Consider the following 27,876-nt stretch of genomic DNA (forward strand, 5'->3'; position numbering starts at 1 on the left):
CATTTATTTTAAGGCTCTGGGGGAAACTCTTGAGTATTTCACAGTCTTTAAAGCAAACAAACAAAGGACCTATTTAGATCCATAACTTATTATTTTTTTTACTAGGCTGGTTCTGACTTGGAGCAGGAATAGGAAATAAATTTTTAGGATTTAAAAATCATTTTATAATTTATGGCTCTAGCTTAAAATTTCTGGGCAAAATGCAATATCAGAAACAAACAGTGAACCAACCCAAAAAACCCTCCAAACAAACAAAAAAACCAACTACGTATCTACATGTACATCTTTATACCTTTACTGGTACATCCATATCTGTATGTCTATATCTCTTAGTCCCCTTTTCCAGCAAGTGTCTACTTCTGGTATCCCTGTTCCTGGAAGTGGAAGCATCGTGGAAGCCCTTGAATGGGACAAGAAGGGCTACAGGAACAGGTAGCCTAGCTCAAAAAATGTCCTGAGTGAAAAGATGAGGCGGGAACAGGACCAGAGAGTGTTAGGAGAAACCAAAGCGTCCTAAAAAGGAGGCCCGAGCAAGCCCTTGAGCAGTTTCACTTCCGCGGGGCGCCCAGCGTGGCGAGCCCTCGCCCTGAGGCCCGCGCCCCGGGGCTGCGTTTCCGGGACCTCGGCCGCAGCCGCCGCGGTGGGAAGCGGGCTGAGGACGGTCGGGGGCCCGGAGACCAGCTCGCGGAGAACCTCAGACCGGGAGAGGCCGGGCTCGGCGGGCACCTGTCCAGGCGCCCGGGCTTCAGCAGCCGCGATGCTGCCAGCAGCGCCGGGCCGGGCGGGCGGGAGTCGGGAATGGCCCGCAGGCGGCCCAGCGCCCCGAGGTGGGTGTGCGCGCGGCCGGGTGGCCGGAAGGAGGCCAGCCCGCCCCGGGGTCCCGCGAAGACTGTGCGCCTCGAGGCCGCGGGACCACGGCTGCCGCTCCGCCGCGCAGCCGGCTTCTGTCGCGGGCTCCTTGCCGGGGGAATCGGGACGCGACGCGGTGGGAGCGCTCCTTGAATCCGGGCGGCGTGGCACCGCCGGTGCCGCAGCTTCTGAGTAGCTGGAACTTTCCCGAGCACCCGGGACAGGCTCCTCTAGTTTCTAAAATCAGCTTGGAACGTGTTTTAAAGTTATTCATCAGCCTAAAACTTTTGTCAACATGGCAAACCTGCCCTTTGGTAGCATCGCCCGTTTACCTGCCAGGTCTCCCAAAATCCAATCCGGTAAATTTGGCCTGTGACCTACTAATCAGACAGGTTACTTTCTGTAAAAACTCCTCGAAACACAGATTTTCTTAACTTGTTGAAAGGAAAAGCAGTCCGTTCGGTTGAATACATAAATGCATTTATGGGTCAAACAGAAGTTAAGGCACTTGTTTTCATTCCTTTTTGAAGTATGTCAAATGCATTTGTGAATTGTACACTGATTATAAAAAGTGTTCAGTTTTGAAAATTAAAAAGAAAAGGCTTCACTTGGATATTAAGATTCCTGGAGATGTTCACACTGAGATGTGCGATAAGAAAATCTGAGTGAAATTCTATTAATTTGCTGAATGGAGTTTCTCATAGCTTATTAGCATTTTGTTAAGTAATGAAATTATGGCTTTAGCTGTTTCTCTTGGCAAGTGTTTTTTTTCATATATAAATTTTAAAAGACTGTTTTTCAGTTAAAATGGGGGTATTTGTGGCAATGGAAATGGCAAGAAAGGAATTATATCTTAATATGTTAACTTTCTAAATGTTAAACATTATTCTGAAAACTGTGGTCTGATGGACTGCATCTGTGCTTGGTTCAGTAAATAAACCAGCCTTGTCTTTTGAACCTTGAGTAGGTTAGCTCTTTTGTAATTTCAACTGAACAATTTAGTTAAATAGAATCAGCTACAATTTGTTTCAAACTTCTAGATGGAGCACTTTAGCCAGAACATGACTATTATTTCTCTTAATACTCAAGTAATACTTTGAGGTATTTGCCATTGTGAATAATGCTGGAGTGATGTGAACCAACTTTTGTCTCATCCTGAGTAGCCCTGTTCCTCCCATGCGTTTCCCCCCATCTCCTTTGGTCCTTCCAATATGGTATTTATTACTTGCTTCATTTGTCTCCTCATCTGGCTCAGGTAATGACACTTTTCTTATACTGAGCTATCTTTTTGTTATTAACCCATGCCATTCCTAGATATGAAGAGTATTCTAAAAGAACTATTTCTGATTAATCCTTTTTTAAAAAATGGATACCTTTCCGTGTGACCTCTGTGTCTGCTTTGGGCAAGTGTCTCCACAGCATCTTAGACTTTGGCTTAATGTGACACATTAAGGGTCAGTTAGTCCAACTGCCTCATTTTAGACATGCGAAAACTGAGACTCAGGGAGTGATTTGCCCACAGTCCCATAACCAATAACTATTTGAAGATCCCGTTCATCATTTCACCAACAATCTTTACCTGCCCACCCCCAAGACTTGTGTAGTGATATGAGTGTAAAATGGGCAAACACAGTTTAAAGTGGTAAATACAGTTTCATGCCTATGAAGATTATATGTCTAGCATTAGGTGTATTGTGTATTTGTAATGACAATATCTTGTGTTTACTGCCATCAGAGAAATCTTTGAGTGTCCAACTTGTCCTTTAATGGAAGCAGAAAAGATACGATACCCAGAACTAAGACAGTGTGAAAATGGTGCACAGTGGTGAAAATTCCGCTTAGCTTTATTTTCTGGCTTTATGTTTAACTAGATACTGTCCACTAATGTCCAAAAGAGAAGTTCCTTCCTTGTTTTATTCCAAAACTAATGTTTAAATTTAAACTGCTACCTTCAATAAGGACTGTTTATTAAAGCACAGATTGCTCCCTACCCCATAGTTTTTGTATTTTTTATTATCTGATGCCTCTGATGAAGAGAGAGATCAGTTGTTAGGTTAAAAGCAGAAAGCATCTGTCCTGTCTCACATTTTAATATGTTAACTTTCTAAACGTTGAACATTAACATTCTGAAAACTGTGGTCTGATGGGCTGCATCTTTGCTTGTGAGAAACATGGTTTGTCTAGGTCTCTCCTTTGTGTCCTAAAGTTCTTGAAGATTTGAAGCTCTTTACTCTAACTACAGTCTTCCAACATAGCCAACAAGGTAGATTTCTCCTACCAGGGAAATACCCTATTTAACTCTAGTGGCTGGTAAAACTTGCTTTCTTCAGACCAGCGAGAAAGGTTCTGAGATAAGCTTACTTATGCTGAGATTTTAAAGCGAGGTAGCTCTCTCAGGGCCTTTTTACTTTAATATGGGATAATTCTGTAATATTTACTTGCTTAGGATTTCAGGCGTACACAACAGCATACTGGGCGTCGTACTTGGGGTAGCAGAGGGACCTTTCTTGCCACATGTATCTGAACATGTGCTTTAGGTGATCATACCCTACTTATGATGGCCTCTGGGCTCAGACTGCTTCAGTCCAGCTTCATTGCATATCTGCTTTGCGATCTTGGATAAATCAATCAATCTGTCATTATCCCAACTGGTCCATTAAAAAAGCAAAAGTGGGTACAAAGCAACATTTATTTGAAAGAATGTTTTTGAGGATTAAAGGAGAAAATGCATGTGAAGTGCTTTTCAGGGTGCCATAGCAGAGAGTAATTGCTCGATACATGTTAGTTTTACTTCCTTGGTCGTTGGTCAGTAGTGTCGTATTTACATGTAAAAGATAGAGTTCTTATTGAGAAGCTGCCTCATGGTGACTTGGGGGAAAAACTTAAAAGAATGAAGCCATCAAACTCCCACACTAAAAAAATTGGGGAGTGTGACTTCCTGTAGTAAGATATTGTCATAATCTTGGGGAAATAGTGTGGTTAATAGTTCTGAGAGGAGAAAAGGAAGGAATCCACAATGAGAATAACTAAGGATAGATGGATTAAAAGGGTTTAAACTAGGGCAGTTACAGGAAAGAATAAAGCGGGAATTTAAGAGGACAAAATGAGAGTGTGTTTTATTTCCCCATATCACAGAGTACCAATTGTGACCCAATTAAAAAAAAATAAATGTATATGAAAAAAATAAGCATCAAACATAAAATTGTGGGATACTTCATCAGATTATAAGAAGATGGAAGATCTGTTTTACCAAAATATTTACTGTTGGGTTAAAAAAAATCCAATGTAAAGAATATTCCTGCCAAATATAAATCACATGTTTTGAGAATTTAAATGGCTTTTACCCGATCCTCTAAGTTACAGTTGCTATTTTATTACTTTCTTTATAAATTATAGAATATCTTATAGTAATTTTGGAGACAACTATGAAATAAGAATAGGAAGGACAAACATTCCGGAAGTTATTATTTAAAAATAAGTTATTATATGGCCTTGTAATTCTTTCCTGTTTTAAATGTAAAGAATGGTATCTAAGTTTTACTGCAGACACTGAAATAGTCCAGGTGGTGAAAATAACAGATACTGTATGGACTTATACCCTCCTGTATTTATTTTTGACTCAGAGGAAAATAATGAGCCTTTTAGAGCTTTACCACTGAACAGAAATATCATTGTTGCTTCCAAGTGCTCCAAATTGAGATAATCCAGAAAGACCACTTCCCTTTGTAATCATGAGAAGTAATTCATCATTGCCTTGTGGTCTTTTATAAGATTTTCTTTGCTCCAGTTTATTAAAATAAGTTTTGTTTTATCATATTAACCATGGGCCATAGTTTCCTTTCTTTTAAGCTCCTGTACCTCTTTTCCATATTAGTAATTCTCATTGCTTCATGACTTATGTGTTCCATTTTATAAGGAAGACATACTGAAAAGTGTAAGAACAGTTCCTGACTTGGGATTTCATTTGCCTGATTTCGTTTGGTCATGATCTACGCTGAGGTGTAAACTTCATCCTTTGGTCGGGATCAATATCCTCATTCCCTTTTTGTTTGAATTTATCCTTAGGATCATGTCTCACTTTCAGAAGAAAACATAGTGTCAGACCACTTGAAATCTTGGCCTTCTTTTAATAGCTACCATTTATTACGTTTCTACTTTGAATTCATATCACATAGATATCACATTACCTTGACAGTTGAGAGCATCAGAGGATTAGCACCTACTTTGGACAAGAAGTTATATTGTTCCATATAATCATATGAAAACATTTAATAATTCATTGTGTTCTTTCATTTCCTAAAAAAAACTTGTAATTTTTGTTTTAGGGTTTGGGGTGGAGGGTGAAGCACCAACATCAAAGATATGGAGAAACAAATCATATCAAAGTGGTAGGATTCTATAAAATCATGGAACTGGAATGACACATTGTAGAGCAGGGCTCCCCAACCCCCAGGCGGTGGACCGTTAGTGGTCCGCAGCCTGTTAGGAACTGGGCCACACAGCAGGAGGGGAGCAAGGGGACACTTCACTGCCGCTCCCCATCGCTCGCATTACCGCCTGGACCACCCCGCCCCCCGCCCAGCCAGCGGAAAAATTGCCTTCCACAAAACCGGTCCCTGGTGCCAAAAAGGTTGGGGGACCACTGTTGTAGCGTATTCCTTGTGACTGTATGAAGAATCCCTAAAATTTATACATTTTCTACATTGGCCAATCACATTTTATTTAGATTTAGTAGACCCATGTAATTAAAAAAATCTCAGGAGACAACTACAGTTTTAATACAATTCGTGAACCATTGGGTCACAGTTGGGAAAGTGAGTGAGATAAAAGTGAAGCAAAAATCTACTTTGATTTCAATTAAGGAGATAATTTCCTTAATTTCCTCATTACTTTTCAGTAAGAGTTTAGAACTTTCACTACTCCAGGCACTTCTCTGTAGACCAGAGGACCCTTCCTTTATCATATCCTGTCCATCCATACCTATGTAAAATGGGTAGAACCATGGACAGCCCAGATTCCAGAAACAGTTACTTTGGCCAAGAATAGGCACTTGATTGAAAGGCAGCCAGTCCATGGACTGCTTCATGACCAGTGATGTGTGTTGTCTGGCGCACACGTTTAAAGGTTTGTTGGCCTCAACCAAGCCCTTCTTTCAAACAAGAGATAATGAGACTGTTGTCAGGGGAAGGTCGATGTTTGATGATATACAGTAGAGGCTGACAGCTAGTTGACTCATGTGCAAGGTGGATAATTAGAAAGAAGACGAGAAGAGAGAATTAAGGAGCACTGAAAGACAAAGAGAGGAGTTTTAGTTTCTGACTTCCCATTTCCAGACCAAGTAAGACCCAGCTGCACTTGTTCTGATATTGTCTGTTCATGAAATGCCTGTGGCGTCCTTGCAATGACCTTCTCTTTACATGGACTAATTTGAATGAGCTTCTCTTCTTTGGAGGAAAAAAAAGAGTTTGGGTTAGAATAACTTTATTTCTCAAACACTGCCACTCCTGTTCACAGAAGCTTCTTCGCTTTTAGAAAGTTGTTATTATTGTTCAAGTGATGTCTTCTATGCATCTTCCATTGAAAGTTAAACAGTCTGAGAATTAGGTCTATTCCTTTTATGTGCTGAAAGTAGGGTGCCTTATGAGTAAGTCTTGTGTTCCTCTAGATAAGAATATTTGGAGTTTTCTAGCTTTAGTGTTGATATTTGAAGAAACTGCATGCAGCTATTTTTGTCTCTAAACTTGAAGTCTCTATACTTGGTGAGGAAATACTTCATTCAAAGGTTAATATTATAAGAATTAAGCACTGTTAAGAAGTCTAGAGTTTTGCATTATGTACTATAGTTATAGAATTATGTTAATTATAAAATTTAGCAATAGACTTTTTGTTTTGTTAATTCTGTTTTTATTTATCTGAAAAATTTACAGCATACTGTTTCTGACAAATTTTTAAAATGTATTGAAATTGAGGCACACAGAGAGGATGCTTATGACATTTATCTTGGTAAAAAAGGAAGAGAAGATACAAAAGGAGCATAATTTACTGACTATTATCGCAATCCTCTGGCATATGATGAAAAATAGCATCACTGACAGGCAATTGTGAAAACTTTATACACACTGTCAATGGATTAATATCAATCTGAAGCAGTGTAATCAGCATTGTACTTCAGAGATTGGTCCTTGATTAAGATTTTTTTTTAGTAATAGAGTAGAAAGTTTAGTATCCTCATTAGGTTACAGATGATATGTTAATAATGGGGTTAATGATCATCTTGGAAAACAAGATTAAATTCAGTGTGCTCTTACCAAACTGGGGAGATAGGCACAAATTATTGAAGTTCAGGTGTGATCAATTAAGTGTAGTGATGTAGATGAAGGAATTAGGCTCAGAATGATAAAAGATTTTCAAGTTTTGACAAGGGTACATTCACAGTCTTATAATGAGCCACGGGGAGAGTTGCAGAAGAAGAAGCTGGAAAAGTAAACGGAAACTAAATTACATAAATCTGTGAGCAAAGTCCCCTAAGTAAATATAATGAGTAGCTATTGAAGAGTTTTAAAACAGAAGCATGACATCACTAGATTTTGGTTTTTAGAAGATCACATGAAAGGCTATTCTTCTGAATCACCTTCCAAATCAATGAAGGTGAAAATAAAAAGAGAATTTATAACCTAAAAAAAAAAGATCATGTAACCTGCTTTTGGTACAACAAATTGGAAGAGGTCAAAACAATGGAAAGGTTTTGAACAATTAGGAGTTTATCAACCAGTAAAATATAGGGAGAAGTGGACATGTTTATTAAGAACTATTACTTACATACTTTTTTGTGGTATAGTAGGAGATACAGAACCTGAGGGGGAAAGAGATGTGAAGAATCAGTCTTAGGTTTGTGGCATGGAAAACTTGGAGGGTCATAAAGCTGTCGTTTACTCCAATGGAAAAGATTGAAAGAGCAGGAGGAAACGGTAAGGGCATGAGAACATCCAATTTCAATTTTGCGTATATTATATTTGGGATATCTGGGAAATATTCAAGTAGCGATGTCAAGTAAACATTTGATATTATGATCTGGAGCTCAGAAAGGCAGTTCAGGCTGGAGATACAAAATTGGGGAAAATACAGTCTTTAAAACTGCATCAGTAAATAAGATAACAGAAAAAAAAAGAGTTTAGAGTAGAAAGAAAAGATGACCCAGGATAAAGAACCATGTAAAGCAAACATTTAAAGCGTTGATAGAGTGAGAGGAGTTACCCAGTATGATTAGGAGAGGCTAAAGAGAAAAGGAGGAAAATAAGTGTAAAACGGCAAGAATTCAAGAATAAAATGTTTGGGGAAGGCAAGAATGGTGAACTGACTCAGATTCTTTGAATAGGTCAGGTAAATTGAGGACTGAAATTTAGCCAATGGATCTGGCACCATGAAACTTAAGATGACCTTAGAGAGAGAAGTAAGTAGCTTTAGTAGAGAGGATGAGAGTTGAAGGGTGAAGGTAGATGAGGACGTGCACGCCATGTAGACAACTTTTTAAAGCGTGGCTGCCAGAGTGTAGAAAGGAAGTAGCCACTGCAGGAGATGTGGGCCAAGGAAAGAATTTTATTTATGTATTTATTTTTTTGTTTTAAGATCTGTGCTGCTATAATGATTTATTTGTACTCAAAAGCTAATAGCACTACACCAAAGGGGATTTTCTCCTGTGAAAACTTTCAAAGACAAGTTCCATACATTCCATTAGGAACACATTTTAATGTATAGATTTTCTTATGTATTTAAATATTCTGTTTCATTTTTTCCCTTACTTCTTTCCTTCTCTTTTTTCATGTTTCCAGAGTGCTTCTTCCTCCTCCTCTCCTCCCCTTCCTTCTCCTCCTTCATTCCTTTTCCCTCTGCCCACCTCCTTCTCTCCCTAAGCATCAATGTTAATGGAAAATAACATATTTCTTTAGAAACTTTGTTTCTAAAACTTTTCATATTTCATAGAAACTTTGTTTCAATGCTAGATTATTCCATAGCTTTATTTTTTGTTGATCATCCCGTCCTTTTTATCCAAATTGGAATCACTGCATCACTATTACAATCATATCTTTGCATATGCTTCAACTCTCACCCACCTCTTTTTGTCATACCCACTTGATAAAACAGCAACCCTACATAAGTCTATCCAATTGTATTCTTCCTGTCCGAATCCACATAACTGAATGTTGCTAAATAAAAGCACATTCAAGCAGGTTGGTATAGTTATAAATTTTGACAGTTCTTGTTACATGTTAGTTGTGTCATAGAAGATTTTGATAATAAGTGACAGTGAGCTCAAAATTGCATTCCCTGACAAGGGTGTAGAATGCAGATTTGTTCTGTGATGTCAGATCAGTGAAATCTTACATACTTTCTGTCTGCTGATGGGCAAAAAACACTGTACCATGCTGCCTAACACTGTATACACTAGATAAGGTGGCTCTTGAGCGCTTGAAATACAGCTGGTTCAAACTGAGATGTGCTGGAAATCTAAAAACACACACTAAAAAAAAAAAAAAGAAAAGGGCTTCCCTGGTGGCGCAGTGGTTGAGAGTCCGCCTGCCGATGCAGGGGACACGGGTTCGTGCCCCGGTCCGGGAAGATTCCGCATGCCGCAGAGCGGCTGGGCCCGTGAGCCATGGCCGCTGAGCCTGCGCGTCCGGAGCCTGTGCTCCGCAACGGGAGAGGCCACAACAGTGAGAGGCCCGCGTACCGCAAAAAAAAACCCAAACAAACACACGCACACTAGTTTTCAAAGATTTAGTACAAAAAAGTAGAATATAAAATCTCTCAGTCATTTTTATATGGATTACATTTTATATGGATTACATTTTATATGGATTAAATATATTGCACTTACTGGATTAAATTAAATATATTACTATAATTAATTTTACGTGTTTTTATTTTTGAAATGTAGCTGTTACAAAATTAAAATTACATATGTGGTTAGCATTTGTGACTTGTATTTTCTGTTGGATAGCAGTGCTCTCAGCTTTCAAAAAAAAATACCCCAGTTAAATCCATTAAAGGTTTGATTTCTCCCTTATAAAATATTGTTATATAAATATTACCAGATAACTGTCATAAAAACAGTAACGTAATTCACAGTCCCTCCAGCAGTTTAAAGAGACCCTCTTCCCATTCATGCCCACCCACAGAAGGTATATTAATAGTGACATTTCATTATTATTTGAATGCTAGGTAAAATTTAACTAGCATTTTTTCATATCATTTACTCATATTTCTATTATGTCTTCTGTCTTAATAATTTGTAAGAGCACATTGTAAGATTATACTGTAAGAACATATCATATACTTTATCTTATGGATCACAGATACTTTTCTTTATCTTATCTAAATGATTTAGATTATGGTGTTTGTTGCCACTGAATATATTTTAATGCTCATTGGTTCAAATATGCTTATATTTTCTTTCCTAGTTCTGTTTCCTGTCTTGGCTGGAGGAGTCTTATAAACCCCTAAATGACCAATGTCACTTTCTACATTTTTTTTCTAGGATTTAACTTTTTATAGTTGCATGTAGTATGCTTGGGATTTATTTTTGTTTATAGCATGAGGCTGAAATCCAACTTAAGTTTTTCTTTTTTTTAAAAAATAAGGGCAGCCAATTGAGAAATCAACATTTATTAAAGGAACCCTACTCTTCCAAATGAATTGAAATACCACCATTGCCATACAGCAAATTTTCGTATATCCTGGAATTTGCATTCGGAGTGTTCTGTTCTACTAATGTATTTGTTTATTCCCAAGCCAATATCTGCTAAGGAAAGTTCTCCCAAGAAATCTCCTTTTCCTTTATTTTCTTGGCTATTAATAGATATTTATTCTTCTGTTTTGCCACTTGCATTTAAACATTATTTTGTCCACTTTTCCTTCCCATGAAACAATTGGGATGCTGTGTAACACGTAGTTTAGAAGCATTTAATAGAAAATAATCTAGCAGTTTTAAGCAGAAAGAACTTTAAGATAGGGAATTGAGTTTCTACATAATTGATGTAAGGAGTTTGGAAATAGGCTGGGACAGTTTTCCTAAGTGTCCCGCTTGGGTGGGGGGCTGGAGCAGGGGGTAGGGGCAAATGGGGTGGTGACTGCTTTCTTATCACCATCAGGAAGCTAGGGAATCTGGAAGGCACTGAACCAGATGTTGGCACCTGAAACACACTGGCGTCAGGACCCTAAGAATTTCTGGCTTATAAGCCATCTCCTGTTTGCTGGATCTGCACTAACAAAAACAGATGCCTTTCATTTCTTTGGAATTGCATTATATGTATATACCGATTTGGGGAGAATCAACTTTAAATTCTATTAAGTATTCTATTGGATTAATTTGGGAAGAAAATTCTGTGTGAAAAAGGTCCTAGGTTTCAGAAGTATATAGTAACTTGGGTTACTTAAATCAATTGACAAAGTTGGAAACTTTCCACTCACTCATGTTACAACCACATGAAGGCTGAACTTTCCTGATGTGCTCCTGTGAACAAATGTAACAAGACATTACTTTCTGTATTTGAAATGTCTTTTCAGATAATATTTTATCACAAAATTAGTTCCTTGACTCATTAATTGGAAAAATGTGACCTCTGCATTGAAATTATGAGGAGAATATCTGAAATTTTATTAGTATTAAACTGTATAAGATATTAAAATAAAAAAAGACACACAATGCCTTTTTAAAAGGAATTTAAGATAGATCTTTGGATATGCCTATAGAATATTAGTTTACAATTTATCAAAAATTTTATTTGTATTATAGAGGAAACTACTTTCCTAATCTCTCACCTGTTTCCTATACATTTTTCCAGTTTAACATTGATAAATGTTATTTTACATGATAACTAAGGCTACAAGTTGTGTTCACCTTTGTGAGTTGATTATCTGTACTGATATCTATGTCTTACCTATATCAACTCAGATATGGGATCTGTCACTTACTTGTGTGACTTGGAACAGATTACTTATCTAGGATCCAATTCTTTTATATCTGGAGTGGGTAGCACCCTATTTTATAGGATCATGATGATTAAATATAATTCTGTGTGTAAAGTGCCTGGAGCATTCATGACAGGTGCTTAGCAAAAGGCAAATATTATTACATCCAGCATAAGCTGGTATTCAGCTTTCACTTTTATTGGAAGAAATGTGTTTACATGGCTCATTCCCTGCACTTCTGGTGTCACATACATATGAATCTCAGGATTGAGAGCCTCATATAAATGTTCTTTCAGTTCTCCTGTTTAATTTTTCTCAACACTACATTAAACACTGTAATATCTCAAACACATGATTCTCTGGGGATTCACTACAAACTGAACTTGATGAAACCTGTGATCTGTTATGAAAACAAATGCTGTGGTTCTATATGTGAATTGTGCGTTGTCTTGAGGAAAAATAGTTAATGGGTAAAGAACATTTTTCTCATTTTGAGAATTTAATTCTGTTTAAGCATTATATTTTCAAAAATAAAAATGTAGTTAATGTTCATTGCTTTATCCTTGGAGGAGACTTGGTCCACAACTGTATCATAGATTATACCCACCCCCCTCCCCGGCCCCATGAAGAAAAAACAACACACAGAAAAACTAGATCATAGTGTAGTTCACTCATAATGTAGTTGACTCAGATCATACTGTAATTGACTCTTAACTTTTGTGATAAAGGCATTTCTAATATCATCATATAGTTAGATAATAGTTGATATAGTTGTATAGGTAAAGCTTTAGTGATATATTTGAAATTGTTTAAATTATGTCTGAGCAGTGTATTCCTTATAGGGTATAAATCTATACAGTGTTTCACCTAGACCTCTAAGGGTGAGGAGAATAACAGAAAGGGGCCCCTAAGCAAATTTCTAGTTTTAAGTAACCTACAGTTCCTATAATTATGGAGAGAAAGGGACAGCTTTTCTATTTTTTTTTATGAGAGCCAGCCTTCCGAGAAGTTAGCAATTAACACACATTTCATTTCTGCCTCTCCTTGGGAAAATATAGAAGATTCGTTAGAAAGTATGCTCATATGTAGTACTTTATTATGTGACCTCTGAGAATAATTTTCTGATCTGGTGCATATGAAAATCTAGGCTTAGGTTCCTCATTCTGAGTTTAAAGCCTACCTGAATCACCTAGTAGTTAGTCATATGACCTTAGGTAACTGTTACAGGACCTCTCTGTACCTCACCAAGAAATGAGGAAAGAACACTTAGTAATACTTGCAGTAGAGCAGATGCTCTGTAATTGATGGCCGTCATGGCTGCTGCGAGGTGAGTAGGTGAGTGGCCATGTGAGACATTATGAAGGGTGACTCATACTTCTCTTACCTGATGGTCAATACCTCAAAAACCTGAGTTCATACTTCCAGGGCTTTATTCCTTTAATACTGTGTTGCCCATATTGCTCTATAGCATATATATTCCTTGGAAAAATTTTCTATGGAGGAAAAAGTTTTGAATATACATATTAGAACATTAAAATGGCCTGAGAAATTCTGCAATAATGTCTCTTCAATCTCCTTGAAGCTATTGTTTCACAAATATATTTAACCGTGAGATGCTTTGTCATCTCAACACTGGTAGAGAAGTAAGTCCTTCTGCACAAAGTTATCATCCCTGTTAAATGGCAATGAGTTCTTGAGAGGATGACTCTTTCAACCAGAGACTGGTTGCACTCCTTTTAGCTGTTTTCCTCGGTCTCTTCATTCCATTATGTAAATAAAGTTCTGACCCTTTGCTGATGACCACATTTTGAAAGAGTGGGAGGGAGGGAGGCTTATAATAGAAATAAAAGCAGAAGGAGCTATACAGTAGGGAAATGACATTGGTAGACTGAGTAGGGCACACACAATTGGCCGATTTCTTTCATTCTCTTATTTTTAATTCTGACCATTCAGGTGGGACCTTTGATTACGGGATGTGCTAGAGAAAATGGGAGGAAAATCAGAAGGTGATTCTCTATTAGGGAAAGGAAAGTGTGTGAGTGAAATGGAACTAGGAAAGTACACAGGGAATTCTAACATAATAATATTTTGGAATGTATTTATGAGGTTGATATTTAAATAACGTGTGCATCTTAACTGAGCAAATGATTTTACAGATATTTTCACATGTTATATCTGTAAACCTACCACTATCTCAGTAATCATGTAAGCTATGTAGATGCCTTCACATTGTTTAACTATTGGGATTTCATTCATCAGAACATTCTAAAATTAAGAGCATCTTGACTACATGGCCATAAACAGATTACTTCATGTTAGAAATGTCTGTCAATGAAACACATGTTTGATGCAAACGTATGGGCTATTAAGAGTCACCCAAATAAATTTCTGTTGAAATATTTTTCAACCTAAAACAACAGAAACTGATATAAATGCAAATAATTTAGACAGAGAATGAATTTTATGTCTTGGAGATTGACTAACTTAACAGCCCACATAGAAAACATTGTTAATATGACAATGACTTTTATTACTGAAATAGATTGGTTGCTATCTAAAGGAAGGGGTAACCTCTGGCATCCATTCAGCAGAGAAAAACACATTAATAGATGCTTCCTGATTTGCTAGTACAAAGTGTGACATTAGAGTAGCCAATTAAGTTTATGAAAAAGGATGAAGCCATTTCTGAATGCCCTGTTTCTGAATATCCTCGGAGTCCTGTATCTACCCTTAGATAACCACCCTGGTTTCCAAATTCTTTCTCAATTGTTTGGTTTGCATATGAGCTGCCTTTGATCGTGAAAAAAAAGTCTTAAAAATTCACAGAACTATTTTTTTATTTTTTATAAATTTTTCAATTAAAAAAAATTTTTTTGACTGCATTGGGTCTGCATTGCTGCACGCGGGCTTTCTTTAGTTGTGGCGAGCAGGGGCTACTCTTCGTTGTGGTGTGCGGGCTTCTCATTGCGGTGGCTTTTGTTGCGGAGCACAGGCTCTAGGGTGCACAGGCTTCAGTAGTTGTGGCACGCGGGCTCAGTAGTTGTGGCTCATGGTCTCTAGAGCACAGGCTCAGTAGTTGTGGTGCACAGGCTTAGTTGCTTCGCGGCATGTGGGCTCTTCCTGGACCAGGGCTCGAACCTGTGTCCCCTGCATTGGCAGGTGGATTCTTAACCACTGTGCCACCAGGAAAGTCCTCACAGAATTTTTTACACAAAGATAATTTTAAGGCATTTCTCAATATTATATTAACTTTATAAATCTGGTAACTAATAGTTTAGTATTTTTACTAAGATTTCTATAACCGTTTAATATAACTAAGAATATTTAATTAAAATATATTCTGGGGCAAATAGAAAGAGTATGATTATGGTTTAAAAGTAAATGAAATTTAATATCCTCCATGTATGTCTAGAAGATTAAATCATTGTGCTTCATTATTTTTTCTAAAATAATACATGCACATAATTGAAAATATGTAACAAAGACTGAAAAAGTAGAAAAAAGCAGTGTATGTACTTCTAGTTTTTATTTTTCTATGTTTACTTTTAATAGTTTTACTCGTTTAGCATTGTAGCTTTAATATATTTACTGTTTGTATGTGCACTTTAAAATTACATTTGTATAGCTGTTTGGTGATATGACATTTGTAAATATGTCAGCTGTGCTCTCTCCTCATATAAATCTGTTGCACAATGTTTTAAAACAAAAGAAAACAAAAGAAAAAGATCCACAATGATTTATTGGATAAAAGAATAGATCATTGTCCATACAAGATTATTTTAATTAATTTAAAGAAAGACTGAGAAAGACAAATTTGGTATGATTTCACTTTTATAAAAAAACAAAACAAACTAAGCAGCATAACAAAACCGAAACAGTCATAGATACAGAGAACAAACAGGTGGTTGCCATAGAGAAGGAGGGTGAGGGGATGAGTGATTGGTGAGAGAGATTAAGAGGTACAGACTTTCAGTTACAAAATAAATGAGTCATAGGGGTGAAATGTACAGCAAGGGGAGTATAGTCAATAATATTGTCATAAGTTTGTATGGTGACAGATGGTAACTAGACTTATGGTGATCATTTTGTAATGTACAGAAATATCAAATCACTATGTTGTGCAACTGGAACTAACATAGTATTGTAGGTCAATTATATTTCAATTAAAAACTATGTATACTCTCTTAGTCAATTGTAAGTATACAATATGGTATTGTTCCCTGTAGTCACCATGTTACCTTTAGTCACCATGCTGTACATTGCTTAAGTTTTAACTGTCATTTAAATTATGATTATAAATTGGAATTATAATTTAACCTTCATTTAAATCATGATTCTCTTTCCCAGATGTTTTTCTTAGGATTTCTTAAGTTACATTGCCAGTGTTCTCAGACATTTTCCAATGCTTATGTCACTTTAGTCCCTTGAATTTATCATGATACAGTGGAAAGAGCACAGTTTTAATATTTGGAAAGGGTTTTATAGCCAAGCATGTCCCTAGTGTTGTCAGCCATATTGTTTTTTAAACATTGACAATGTAAATTAACACTTTCAAGATGCTTATGGGCCCTGCAACAACAACAACAAAATTTAACTTTATTAACTCTTCTAAGACATATTGGGGATGGTTTTGATTGTAGAAAATTTGGGAAATATAAGGAAGAAACATAAAATCCCATTTCAGTGTACTGCCCAGACTTCATCCTGTTTACATATTGGGACATTTTTTTTAACCTGTATGTATATAACATTTTTTAAAGAAAAATTGGACCTAAAAATAATAAAGAAATAAAACAATAGTTTTTAGGAACATAGGAAAAATTTTTTTTATAGAGCTTGATTTGAAGTCAGATAAGCACAGGATCAAATCCTGGCTCTGTCACTGATGGACCTTCCTCTTTCGCAAGCTATGCAACCTCTCCGATGCCCAGGAGGCATTATGTATATTGATGATAACATCAATTATTCAGGAGAATGATTGGCTCATAACAGTAACTCAATTAGTATCTCTTATCTTAAAAGAAAAACACTACAGAAATTAAAGTTGGTTTCTCTAGGCACTTGGGAGTGAGGATATTTGTCAAGAAAGAGTGGACTAATGCCTCTATATTCTTGTGTGGGAGTAATTATCCTTCATTTATTCTGCATCTCCTGTGCTAGGGTCCAGGGATATACACAAAGTTGGCTCCAGCCCTCAGGGAGTGTATTTAAGTGAAATAGGATGGGACAAGCTGAATAGCTCTGTTTCTTTTTATCTTCACTGTAATTCAACATCAGGTGACTCAGAACCCCTCAGCCTGCATAGATCTGAATAATTCAGTCATGAGAACCAGTATGCAGGCCGAGCAACGGCTAAGAGTGTTTTCTCTGAGTATTCAGGGTGATTCCTGATGCATACCTGCTGTTCCAGAAAGTCACCACTCATTTTAGAATGCAGTCATGAGTACGGTCTCTAGGGACCGAGTTTTGCAAATTTCAGTCATTCTCATAAGACCTTCCCCAATTTTTGGCTCCCTCTTAAGAAAAAGCTTTTCTTTAGGCTAAATTTTTTTAGCTTAAATATGATATATTTTAAAAAATTACATCACTACCGTAAATGAAATATCATCATCACTTGCCGTAAGTAGAAGGGGACCATACAAATAAACAGATTGAAAATCAAATAATTTTGAAAACATTGTAGCTAAGGATAAGCTCTGGGCACATGGGTCACTCTGTCTCTGATCGTGTTGGAGTTCATGAACTCACAGGAGCTCCAAACTGAGACATAGCCCTTGAAGGAGTCAGGATTGGAGAAGTACTCTAAAGGGAATGACTTTCCCTCTGTGACTTGCTGTCACAGTGTCCCAGGAGTTTGCATCCCACCCACTGGCAAATGCTGTCTCGAAAGACAGATTTCACTTTCCATTAGATTGAAAGGAAGCTTTATTTAGAGCTGACAGGTGTCAGGCACTATGATAAATGCTCCACATACTTCATCTCATTTAATTCTCACAACAACCAGTTTCATAAGTAGTATTATCCAAATGTTACAAGTGGGGGAACCAAGCTCAGAGATGGTAGTTATTTGCCGAATTTGGACTCATGACAGCCTTACCCCAAAGCTTGGCCTCTTGACCACTGTATGCCTCTCTGAAGTAAACTCATTTCATTCTCACACAAACCCATATATACATCCATGTCAGGCAGATATTCCTCCCATGTGAACATTTCCCATTTTTTAATCAATAAAGTAGCCATGTATATAGAAAGTCATCTTAATAGAAACATGTACAGCGTAGAAGATGATATCGTTACTTATTAGTAGATCCACTTAGAAACATTCTTTACAAGCGATAGAATAGACAACCACAGTTTCCAACCGATAATCATAAAAATTTAGAAAGTTTTGCTACTTTCAAGGTCCTTGGAGATGCATGAAGTGATAGGAAGTGAAATATCTACAATGAAATACTAGAAAAAATGTCTTTAATGAAGGCCGTCAGGGTATTTAAAATAATGAAAGCTGTAATACATATGTGATTAAAATGTATTGTAAAATGCCTGCAGTAGAGTACTTTTAAGAATGCAAGGCTAATAATTTGCATGTGCCTAATGCTTTGCATCCTCAAAGGAATTTTCAAACCCCTGCTAATTGACTCTTAGAAAATTCTTCTAATGTATCATTTGCTTTGACTCAGTAAGAAATTTAAACAATGATCTTTTAAGCTTTTTAATCAAGGTTATCCTACAAACACTTTGTGAGGAGAAGCAGAAAGTATACTTGCACGTATATCTATCTGTTTTAATTCAGAAGGCTTTGGGGAAGGAAGGGATAGAACCAGAGCTGAAAGCAGTGTTCAGATGTTGTGGTGGACAGAATAATGGTACCCCAAAGATATCTACGTCCTAATCCTCAAACCTATGAATATGTTATTCACCTGGCAAAAAAGGATTAAGGTTGAAGATGAAGTTAAGATCACTAATCAGTTTACCTTGAGAGGGGGAGAGTACCATGGATTATCCAGGTGGGTTCAGTATATTCACTGGGGTCCTTATACGTGAAGGAGCAAGGCAGCATGTCTCTTGCTGCTGGGGACACGTACTGTATTCTGTAACATCTTATGGAAAAACCCGAACGAACTTTTTGGGCAACCCAATAGCATGAGAAGGACTCAGCCCAATGTTGCTGGCTTGAAGGTGGAGGATTGGGGCGAGAGCCAAGAACTGTGGATTGCTTCTAGAAGCTGAAAAATGCAAAAGAATCGATTCTTCTCTGGCCCTCCAGAAGGAACATAGCCCTGCCTATGTCTTGGTTTTAGCCTAGTGAGACCCATTTCAGACTTCTAACTTCCAGTACTGTAAGATAATAAATTTCTGTGGCTTTTAAGTCAGTAAGTCCGTGGTAATTTTTTACAGCAACACTAGGAAACTAATACAGATTTCTAAACACAGGTGGACTCAACAGGAGCAAAGAATTGCATTCTTTGCATGAATACCACAGATAAGACCCTATCCATCAAACATTCATACACCATCAGCCTAGTTAAAACACTGGATGTAACCATGAAAAAATTAGCTGTTATAAAACCTGATATCAGTGTAACCCTTCAGTAGTCATCCTTGGTAAGATAGATACTTATTCATTATTGAAACATCTCTCTGGAATTCACTGTTGTTTTAATAGAGAAACAGAAAAAGAAAGCTCCATTATTATTTGTTCCCATCCGATGGTTTTACCAGTTTAATAATCCTTGTTGTTAATGCTGCTGGCCGCTGCTGCTCTTACAGTTTTTACTAGTACAGATATGTGAACTTCTGCAAGGTGTTTACTTTTTCAGTGCCTCATCCACCACAAGTGCAAAATGAGGTAAGAAGAGCACTTGTTCACAGGGGTGCAATGAGGTTAAAAGAAATCAGTGCTTGTAAAACACCAGGACAGTCATTGGCACATATTAGGCACTCACTACATTTTGGTAGCCTTAATTATAATTATCATCATCATCGTCATCATCCACTGCCATGCATATCGAATGCTGGATACCAGGCCTGAACCTGGCATTCAGATTTAGTATTTTATCTCTAGGAATTTGGGGTCAGTATCTCCACGTTTTCAGGTAAAGAAAGAGAAATACTTTAACCAAGAAAAAGCCTAACCAGGTTGAAGAACTTTAAAATGATGGAGTGAGGACGGTTCCTGAAATATTTGGCTCAACTTCTGCTAGGCTTGGTGCTAGATGCCTTCTGCTTTCAATACGTAAAGCTCTATTCCGTCTCAGCCGCTCAGAGGACAAATATAGACTGAAAGACAACTGATTTAGATGGGCACTCCTTGTAAAAGGTCACTAATGTTATTCTATGCTCCCACTTTGTTTTAATATCCGAGAACATGAACCGTTTTTTAACACTAGTAGGGAATTATTTTGATGCCATTTTCTCCTAATGATAAAAATTGGGTTGGTGTCAGGCTATTTTGCCATGAAAGGAACCATATGGAATAGTTTTAGGGGTATTCTCTTGTAAAAGTAAATTGTAGAACATTTGAAAAATAGAGAATAAGATAAGAATAAAATTATAGTTATACCACAGCCCTTCACTAAGAAATAAGTATTGATAATATTTGCCTGGAATTGTAAGTTCGTGTGTACATATGTGAAAGAGCTCACATTTTATGTATGGTCTTACACTGTTCACAGTGGTTTGCATACTGATTCATGATACATTTTCAGATTTTTTTTTACATGTCAAACAGAGACTTTGTAAAATTTAAATGTTGTTTTGGATGTATACATTGTTCAATTCTGCATTTTATGATACTTAAGGATTTATTGGCACTTTGTTTCCAAGACTGTGTTTCTAATTAACCCTAGGACAAATAAGATTCTTTAGCCACAGGTCTTAATGAAATACTAAAATAAACTACCTTGTATTAAGGTAACTTGTAAAGATCCATTTCCTTTTTTTAGTACATAAATCCCATTCAGGGTAGGAATTGTGCTTCATAATCTTTATATTAAGGTCTGAACAATTGTTTTTTATAATAATCATTAAATGATTTTTTTTTTTTGCTTTACACGGGCCTCTCACTGTTGTGGCCTCTCCCGTTGTGGAGCACAGGCTCCGGACGTGCAGGCTCAGCGGCCATGGCTCACAGGCCCAGCCGCTCCGCGGCATGTGGGATCCTCCCAGACCAGGGCACGAACCCGTGTCCCCTGCATCGGCAGGCAGACTCTCAACCACTGCACCAACAGGGAAGCCCCCATTAAATGATTTTTAAGGAAACATATAAAAAGTATAAATGATTAGGGAATTGATATTGAGGCATTTTAAATCAACATTATGGTACTTATGGATAATTGTGGTAAGTTATCCTGTTGAATTTCAAAATAGCCGATCTGAAAATCCAAGTGATGAGAGAGAACTATAAAATGTTAGAGTAGTGAGAATCAGGATCATTGAAGGGTAAGGATGATGTCTTGTTAAATATGACTGTCCAGAGGTACTAAGAATTTCCAATGAAAGAACTGTATCCTCCAACTGTGTCTATATTTTCAAGTATCTGTTGCTGATTTTCAACTTTGCTTACAATTTTAAGCTATATTAATATATAGGAATTCCTCAAGTTCAACTGGTAAAATTTTTAAATACTAATATTATCTTACTCTTCCAAGCTCAGAGAAAAAAATATAAGGGAAAATTCAGTATTTGAATAGCTTTTTCTCTACACTATATTTAAGTGTAAGTAATTAAGCAACCAGATTCAATACATAAAATAGATTACTAAAATTGTTTAAGAATAAATGTAAAACATTTATTTTCATATATTCTTTTTTTTTTTACGTCTTTATTGGAGTATAATTGCTTTACAATGGTGTGTTAGTTTCTGCTTTATAACAAAGTGAATCAGTTATTCATATACATATGTTCCCGTATCTCTTCCCTCCCTCCCACCCTCCATATCCCACCCCTCCAGGCGGTCACATAGCACCGAGCTGATCTCCCTGTGCTATGCGGCTGCTTCCCACTAGCCATCTACCTTACGTTTGTTAGTGTATATATATCCATGCCTCTCTCTCCCTTTGTCACAGCTTACCCTTCCCCCTCCGCATATCCTCAAGTCCGTTCTGCAGTAGGTCTGTGTCTTTATTCCTGTCTTAGCCCTAGGCTCTTCATGACATTTTTTTTTCCTTAAATTCCACATATATGTGTTAGCATACGGTACTTGTCTTTCTCTTTCTGACTTACTTCACTCTGTATGACAGACTCTAGGTCCATCCACCTCATTACAAATAGCTCAATTTTGTTTCTTTTTATGGCTGAGTAATATTCCATTGTATATATGTGCCACATCTTCTTTATCCATTCATCTGATGATGGACACTTAGGTTGTTTCCATCTCCGGGCTATTGTAAATAGAGCTGCAATGAACATTTTGGTACATGACTCTTTTTGAATTACGGTTTTCTCAGGATATATGCCCAGTAGTGGGATTGTTGGGTCATATGGTATATTCTTGACATAGCTCTGTGTTTAAAACTTTTATATTATATAGAGCTTCAGTTTTTGATGGACAGTATCCTTATACATTTTAATAAGAGAGAAGGAATATAGAAAAAATTGTAATAATTCTTCCCAGTTCTTCATTTTCTAAAATCATCTTTCCTTGTCTAGTAGTTTACATTTTTATGAGAATTTCTACGTAGATCTTATTATATTATACACTTCTAAATGTTGAATATTAATGAAAGCAGTCCCATCAGGAACTCTCAATGCTTCATTATTTCAGTTCAGAAAAGAGTTTGGAATTCAATCTTGTACAAAATGTTAGCCATAGGTAAAGTAATTGAACATTAATTTTTTAAACGTTAGCTTTTGTAACCTGGTTAGTCCCTGAGTTCTAGGCTGTTAATTTTCCTAATATGACACCTGGTACATGAGAATTAATAACAGTAAAATAACAATTTTTATAAAAGTATGAAGTAGAATACTCATAAAATTGCTTTTACTTAACCACACATTATATTATAAAATCTGCCCCCATCACTATCTATATTACTTTTTATAGTTTTGGATAAACATCATAAACACAATGTTCATTTCAGAATTGCAATCTAAATTTTAGATACGTAATTTCAAATATTGTATTCTTTGGAAATAAGTGATTTGGCCCTCATATGACAAAAATCATTTTGGTAAAATAAGACAGATTTTGAGCAAACAGGTTAATGATTTTAGTGAATTGAATTATGCACATGCATTTAGTTCCTTAGTAAATAACATTATAAGCCACTTGGATTTTTTTTTTCCTCATTAGGAAAGACTAAAATCTTCATTTTCTTTTTTTACATCAGCAAAACTTGAGTTGTAAGTATCAAGTATGGTACTAGAAATACTAACAGCATAAAAAGGACTCTAGAGCAATTTTCAAACTCGAGTAGACATAAGAATTTCCCCAGTGTTTAGCTGCACAATGGATGATTCTTCCCTTGGTACCAATCCCAGGAAATAATGATTTTATCAAACTCCCAAAGTAGTTCTGAGGCAAGTAGGCCCTTGACCACGTGATGAGAAAAGAATGAAGTTGCAATGGGGCAGTGTGGCTGTTATTAAGTGCTGTAATGGAGTTGAGGACTTTTATAGAGGCACCCAGTATTTTGATCACTTGCAATTGTTTGATCTCTACCCAGAACTCATGATTACTGCGAGCATGTGCCCCAATAGACCTTGGATTGCTTCCGCAAGTGGTAGGAGACATACTTTGCTCTGTCTCCTATTTCCCTTCTGGTCAAGAATGGTCACAGGAGGATGCAGACATCAGGAAAGGGTGGGGGATTATATGCTTGCTGGTATTGCTTTCAACGAATGAGCAGAACTTCATTCTGTTCTTTGTTTCAGTATGTCCATGTATTCTAGTTTTCTAGCCATTTCTAAGATATTTTACAATGCCCACAGAAAAATGTGAATTTTAAGATAAACTTTCCACAGAGGGTTTTGCTAAAGGTATGTTCTTACTCAGTTATATTCTTATATTGTGACCTCATATGTAATTCTGCACATAATAAAACTGTTGAAAGACATTAGTGTCTTTCTGATAAGCACTTGCCAGTATAATTAAGTTGCACAATTGCACTAAAGATTGAGAACATGGAGTGTATTTACTGTGTCCTTGGTTTATATACTTCAGTAATAGTGACAAAAACGCATTCGTTTTCGTGAAAGGAATTCAGAAAGAAAATTATAAACTATTTGGTCATTGCTCTCAAGCCATGATTAGCCATGGCTACTTAATCATGGCTCTTTTTTCCTACCATTGCCACCATCTTGTGTTTTGTAAAGAAGAGGTAGAGATGGGAAGTGAGGGAGACAAAGAAACAAGGGAATGCCAACACAGTTTTCTCCTGCTCAGAACTAGGACAGCAAAATTAGATTTGCCAGTGAAACTAAAATCAATTCTCTTTTTAATCTGATCAACTGATCATGTGCTTCTGTCCACTGAAAAGCCCAAGGAAAGGACTGCAGTTTTATTTCATTTTCTCAATAACATTGCCTGCAGTGTGCTTTGATACCCAAACCAGAGTTGGCAGTAGATGATGGGGATTTAAGCCCGCCTCTGTGACCTACCATTGGTGTGACCTTGGGCAACTCTCTCAAACTTTCTAACTTGTGTCTTCTCAAGTATAAAATTTTGTTTTTGACTTATATTGAGTTAAAATACTTTTCTTAAAACTGTAACACTCTGAATAGCAAAAAACATATCGTAATATTCATGTGAATGCACTTTGTATATTATTACAATTGAATGGGATTTCAGTGTATGTTACTTTGAAATGTGGCACATTTACAATCAAGTGTTGTTACCTGATTAGTTGCGAGGCTCCCCTGTAGCTGCATTGAAGCCCCTCTGGCTTGGGTCAGCGAATTCTTTCCTGCTCGGGTTCCAGCTGCCAATAACGAAACTGAGTTTGGTGCGAGCAGGACAAGCTTTTATTCAATGGCTTGAATGGGAATGGAGAAGGAGAGCTCATGCTCTAAAGGCACCTTCTCCCCTTTAGAGAGAGGGGAGGGGAGTCAGGGAATTTTAAGGGGTAGGAGGCAGACAGGTCATCAGGGCTTTAGAAAAGGGGCCGAGATTTCCTGGGGGTAGCTGGGGGCCGCTGGGCACGCACAGGCTTCCAAGTTACTTCCGTGTGTAAACACGGCATCCATTGTGCCTGGCAGAGCACAAATCCCTCCTTTGGGCAGAGATTGTAGCATGGTAATGAAGCAAAGGTAATTTTCAGACACCTTCAGGCTCCATCTGTGCAGGTGCGGCCCTGTGGTCAAGTCAGAGCTGGTTCCGGGTGGTTGACCACTGTCTATCTCTCAAAGCATATGTCTCTCAACGTACAGCTGCAAAACATCTCTGCCAGACACCAGGTACTTTTGAAACAAACACAGAGGTAAATCAGGGAAAGTGTCCTTTAGCTCTCAGGGGTTGGTATGGAAACACAGAGATAAATCAAGGCTAGGAAAGCAGTGACTTTCAGCCTGCTTTGCCCACTATATTGAATCTAGCCAGTTCAGTCTGGTTTTGTCACTGGTCTTTGTGGCATCCTGTTGATAAAACACAGCTAGACTGTATGGTTAAAAACAGTTTCTGCGCTTGGGGGCTGGGCTGCTTAGCATGGGTGACAAAGCCACTTTTCAGTAAAAAACGTCAGGGACTTGTATCGAGGATGGAGGTGGGGATGGAACAATAAATATCCTTCTTCAATGCTTAAGTTGTTACGCAACTGAGAAATAAGACAAAAAGAATAAAGCAGAGGGGAAATCGAATGTTGTCTTTATTATTGATAAAATTTGCATTGGCTAATGTGGTGTATATCTAACTTGCTTTTGTCTAAGCCACAAAGAATGTAAGGATATCACTGCATGGAAAAAAAGTAACTTGTAGTCTCATGTTTCCAAGATATATTTTCTTAATTAGTAACCTAGTTAGGGTTAATGAAATGAGCATATTCTTTTCTACTCTTTCTTCTTTTACTCAAAGTAGATCCATAGTTCAGGCCTTTTCTTCAAAGCAAGTGGACAGTTAGAGATACTGCCCAAAGTTCTGCCACCTGGGAGAATTTCCTTTCACCATTCTCTTCCAGGGACGACCGTGGGTTCCAGGGTTGTAATGCAGCAACCATTCACTTTGACCTAGTGCCAATATATTTTCAGACCCAAGGCACGTAGTATTTGGTTTTGTTTACTATTTTGGGGTTTAACAGTTCCAGAGACATATTTTTTCCCTTCCTCCCAAAATATCCTCATTCTCTGTAAGGATTCTGCCATTTGCTATGTATATGTATTGCCACATACATTCCAGGCTTTAAAAACCCACAGGATATCTCTATGGGCCCACTGGAACCATGATTAGATACACCCCCAAGGCAAGAAGTTATTTATCATTACACCTGACTTCCATAAATTCCCTTTTACCAATGTGCTATTGGGCATTTTGGGTCCACGAAAATGGTGGTATACATGGCTGCAGGTCTCTGGGGAATGCTTGGGAGAAGATATGTTGTATACATGTTTAACAGCACAGAAGAAGAAGAATCCTTTCTCAAAGGGACTTGGTCTTGCCTAAGTTAATGGGCTCTGAGTCTATAAGCCAGACAGGAGGCTGTGAATCTCCACTGTTGTAACTTAAGTCAGTTTCTGCACTCAAACCTAGAATTGTTTTGTTTATAAAGGTGAAATCGAACCTTCATAGGCTATGCAGATATTTCATTCCTAAGGACCCTCAGATCAATTAGTTACCATAACAGATCCCTGCAGTGAAAAACACTTTGATTACTTAAATTGCCTGTGATAATGAAGTGCTGCCATTTATCCTCTACCAACCCAGACTTCATTATTCCCCCACTGACATCAAAAAGTTCAATCTGGAGGTCCGGTTCTCATCATTGTCTCCAGGCTACAGAGGACAGACAGTACAGAGCTTCTCATGATTGAATTTCTTAATGCTTAGTGAAGGGGATGTCGGAATACTTTAGGGCAAGGGTCAGCAAACTATAGCCAACAAGCAGAATCCAGCTGGTGGCGCCTTTGTGTACAGCCTGTAAGCTAAGAATAGTTTCTACATTTTAAAGAGTTATAAGAAAAGAAAAAGAAGAGGAGGAGAAGAAAAAGAATGAAGAAAAGAAGGAAGGAAGAGAGGGAGAAAGATAAAGAGAGAGAAAAGGTGAGAGAAGAAAGAAAGAAAGGAAGGAAGAAAGAAAGAAAGAAAGGGAGAAAAAAAAGAAAGGGACAAAGAAAGAAAGTGAAGATATCCTATGTGGCCCACAAAGCCTAAAGTATTTATTTTCTAGCCCTTTACAGAAAAAATTTGCCTCCTTGACCTCTTTTCACCATCATGGTAGGCAAGTTCTAGCATTGTAATCACATTGATTGTAGGCCATTACAGAGTCCAAGCTTTAATTATACATTCTATCGACTGTTAATGCCACTCAGGTACTTGAGATAACACATTACATTCTGACTCCTTTATGAGTATAACCATACTGACGAGTTCAGTTGGATTCAATCCTCTGTTTTGCCCTCCTTGGTCTAATAACTCTTAAAATCCATGCCATACATACTTTCCAGACTCATGCTGATATATATTGGCAAGGCCCTGTAATAATTTCTGTGTTTGAAATAGTTTCTCTAGAATATTCCTTTCACTTATGGGATCTAACTTTGGTTATTGATAATAAAGGCAATCAGTGAGGGATGCTGGCATGGTTACTGAGAAAAGTTGACATAGCTTGTAAGGCAATTGCCTCCAGTGAGGTTCCTGAAAACTTTTAATTTTATTTTGTTTTTGTGTATTTGTTTTTACAAGGACTACAGGTTCACTTGGTTAAAAAAGATCCAGGGACATTTGGAGGGTTTTGCCTGCTACTGGAATTGTAGCTCTGTCTGTGTGAATGCATGCTCTCTAGGACAGAGAAGCCAAATACCAACCCCCTCCATATCTGTAATCCCTGTTGCCACCACAGACACTCTGTCGCCTAAAACTTTCCCCTCCATTGACACTCCATCCAATTGTACCATTATGTCATTATGGTG

At 37.4% G+C, this 27,876-nt stretch overlaps 1 protein-coding gene across 1 annotated transcript in view; it reads left to right on the forward strand.

Annotated features, from left to right (window-relative positions):
• The first annotated feature begins 731 nt into the window (after positions 1–731).
• BANK1 (B cell scaffold protein with ankyrin repeats 1) overlaps positions 732–27,876 on the forward strand; it is a 305,405-nt gene continuing 278,260 nt past the window's right edge. The window contains exon 1 of the mRNA XM_060147113.1: positions 732–827. Within this exon, the coding sequence (XP_060003096.1) occupies positions 758–827 (70 nt within the window). The 5' untranslated portion in view covers positions 732–757. The remainder of the gene's footprint in view (positions 828–27,876) is intronic.

This window comes from Lagenorhynchus albirostris, chromosome 4 (assembly GCF_949774975.1).
Source record: "Lagenorhynchus albirostris chromosome 4, mLagAlb1.1, whole genome shotgun sequence".
Lineage (NCBI taxonomy): Eukaryota > Metazoa > Chordata > Mammalia > Artiodactyla > Delphinidae > Lagenorhynchus > Lagenorhynchus albirostris.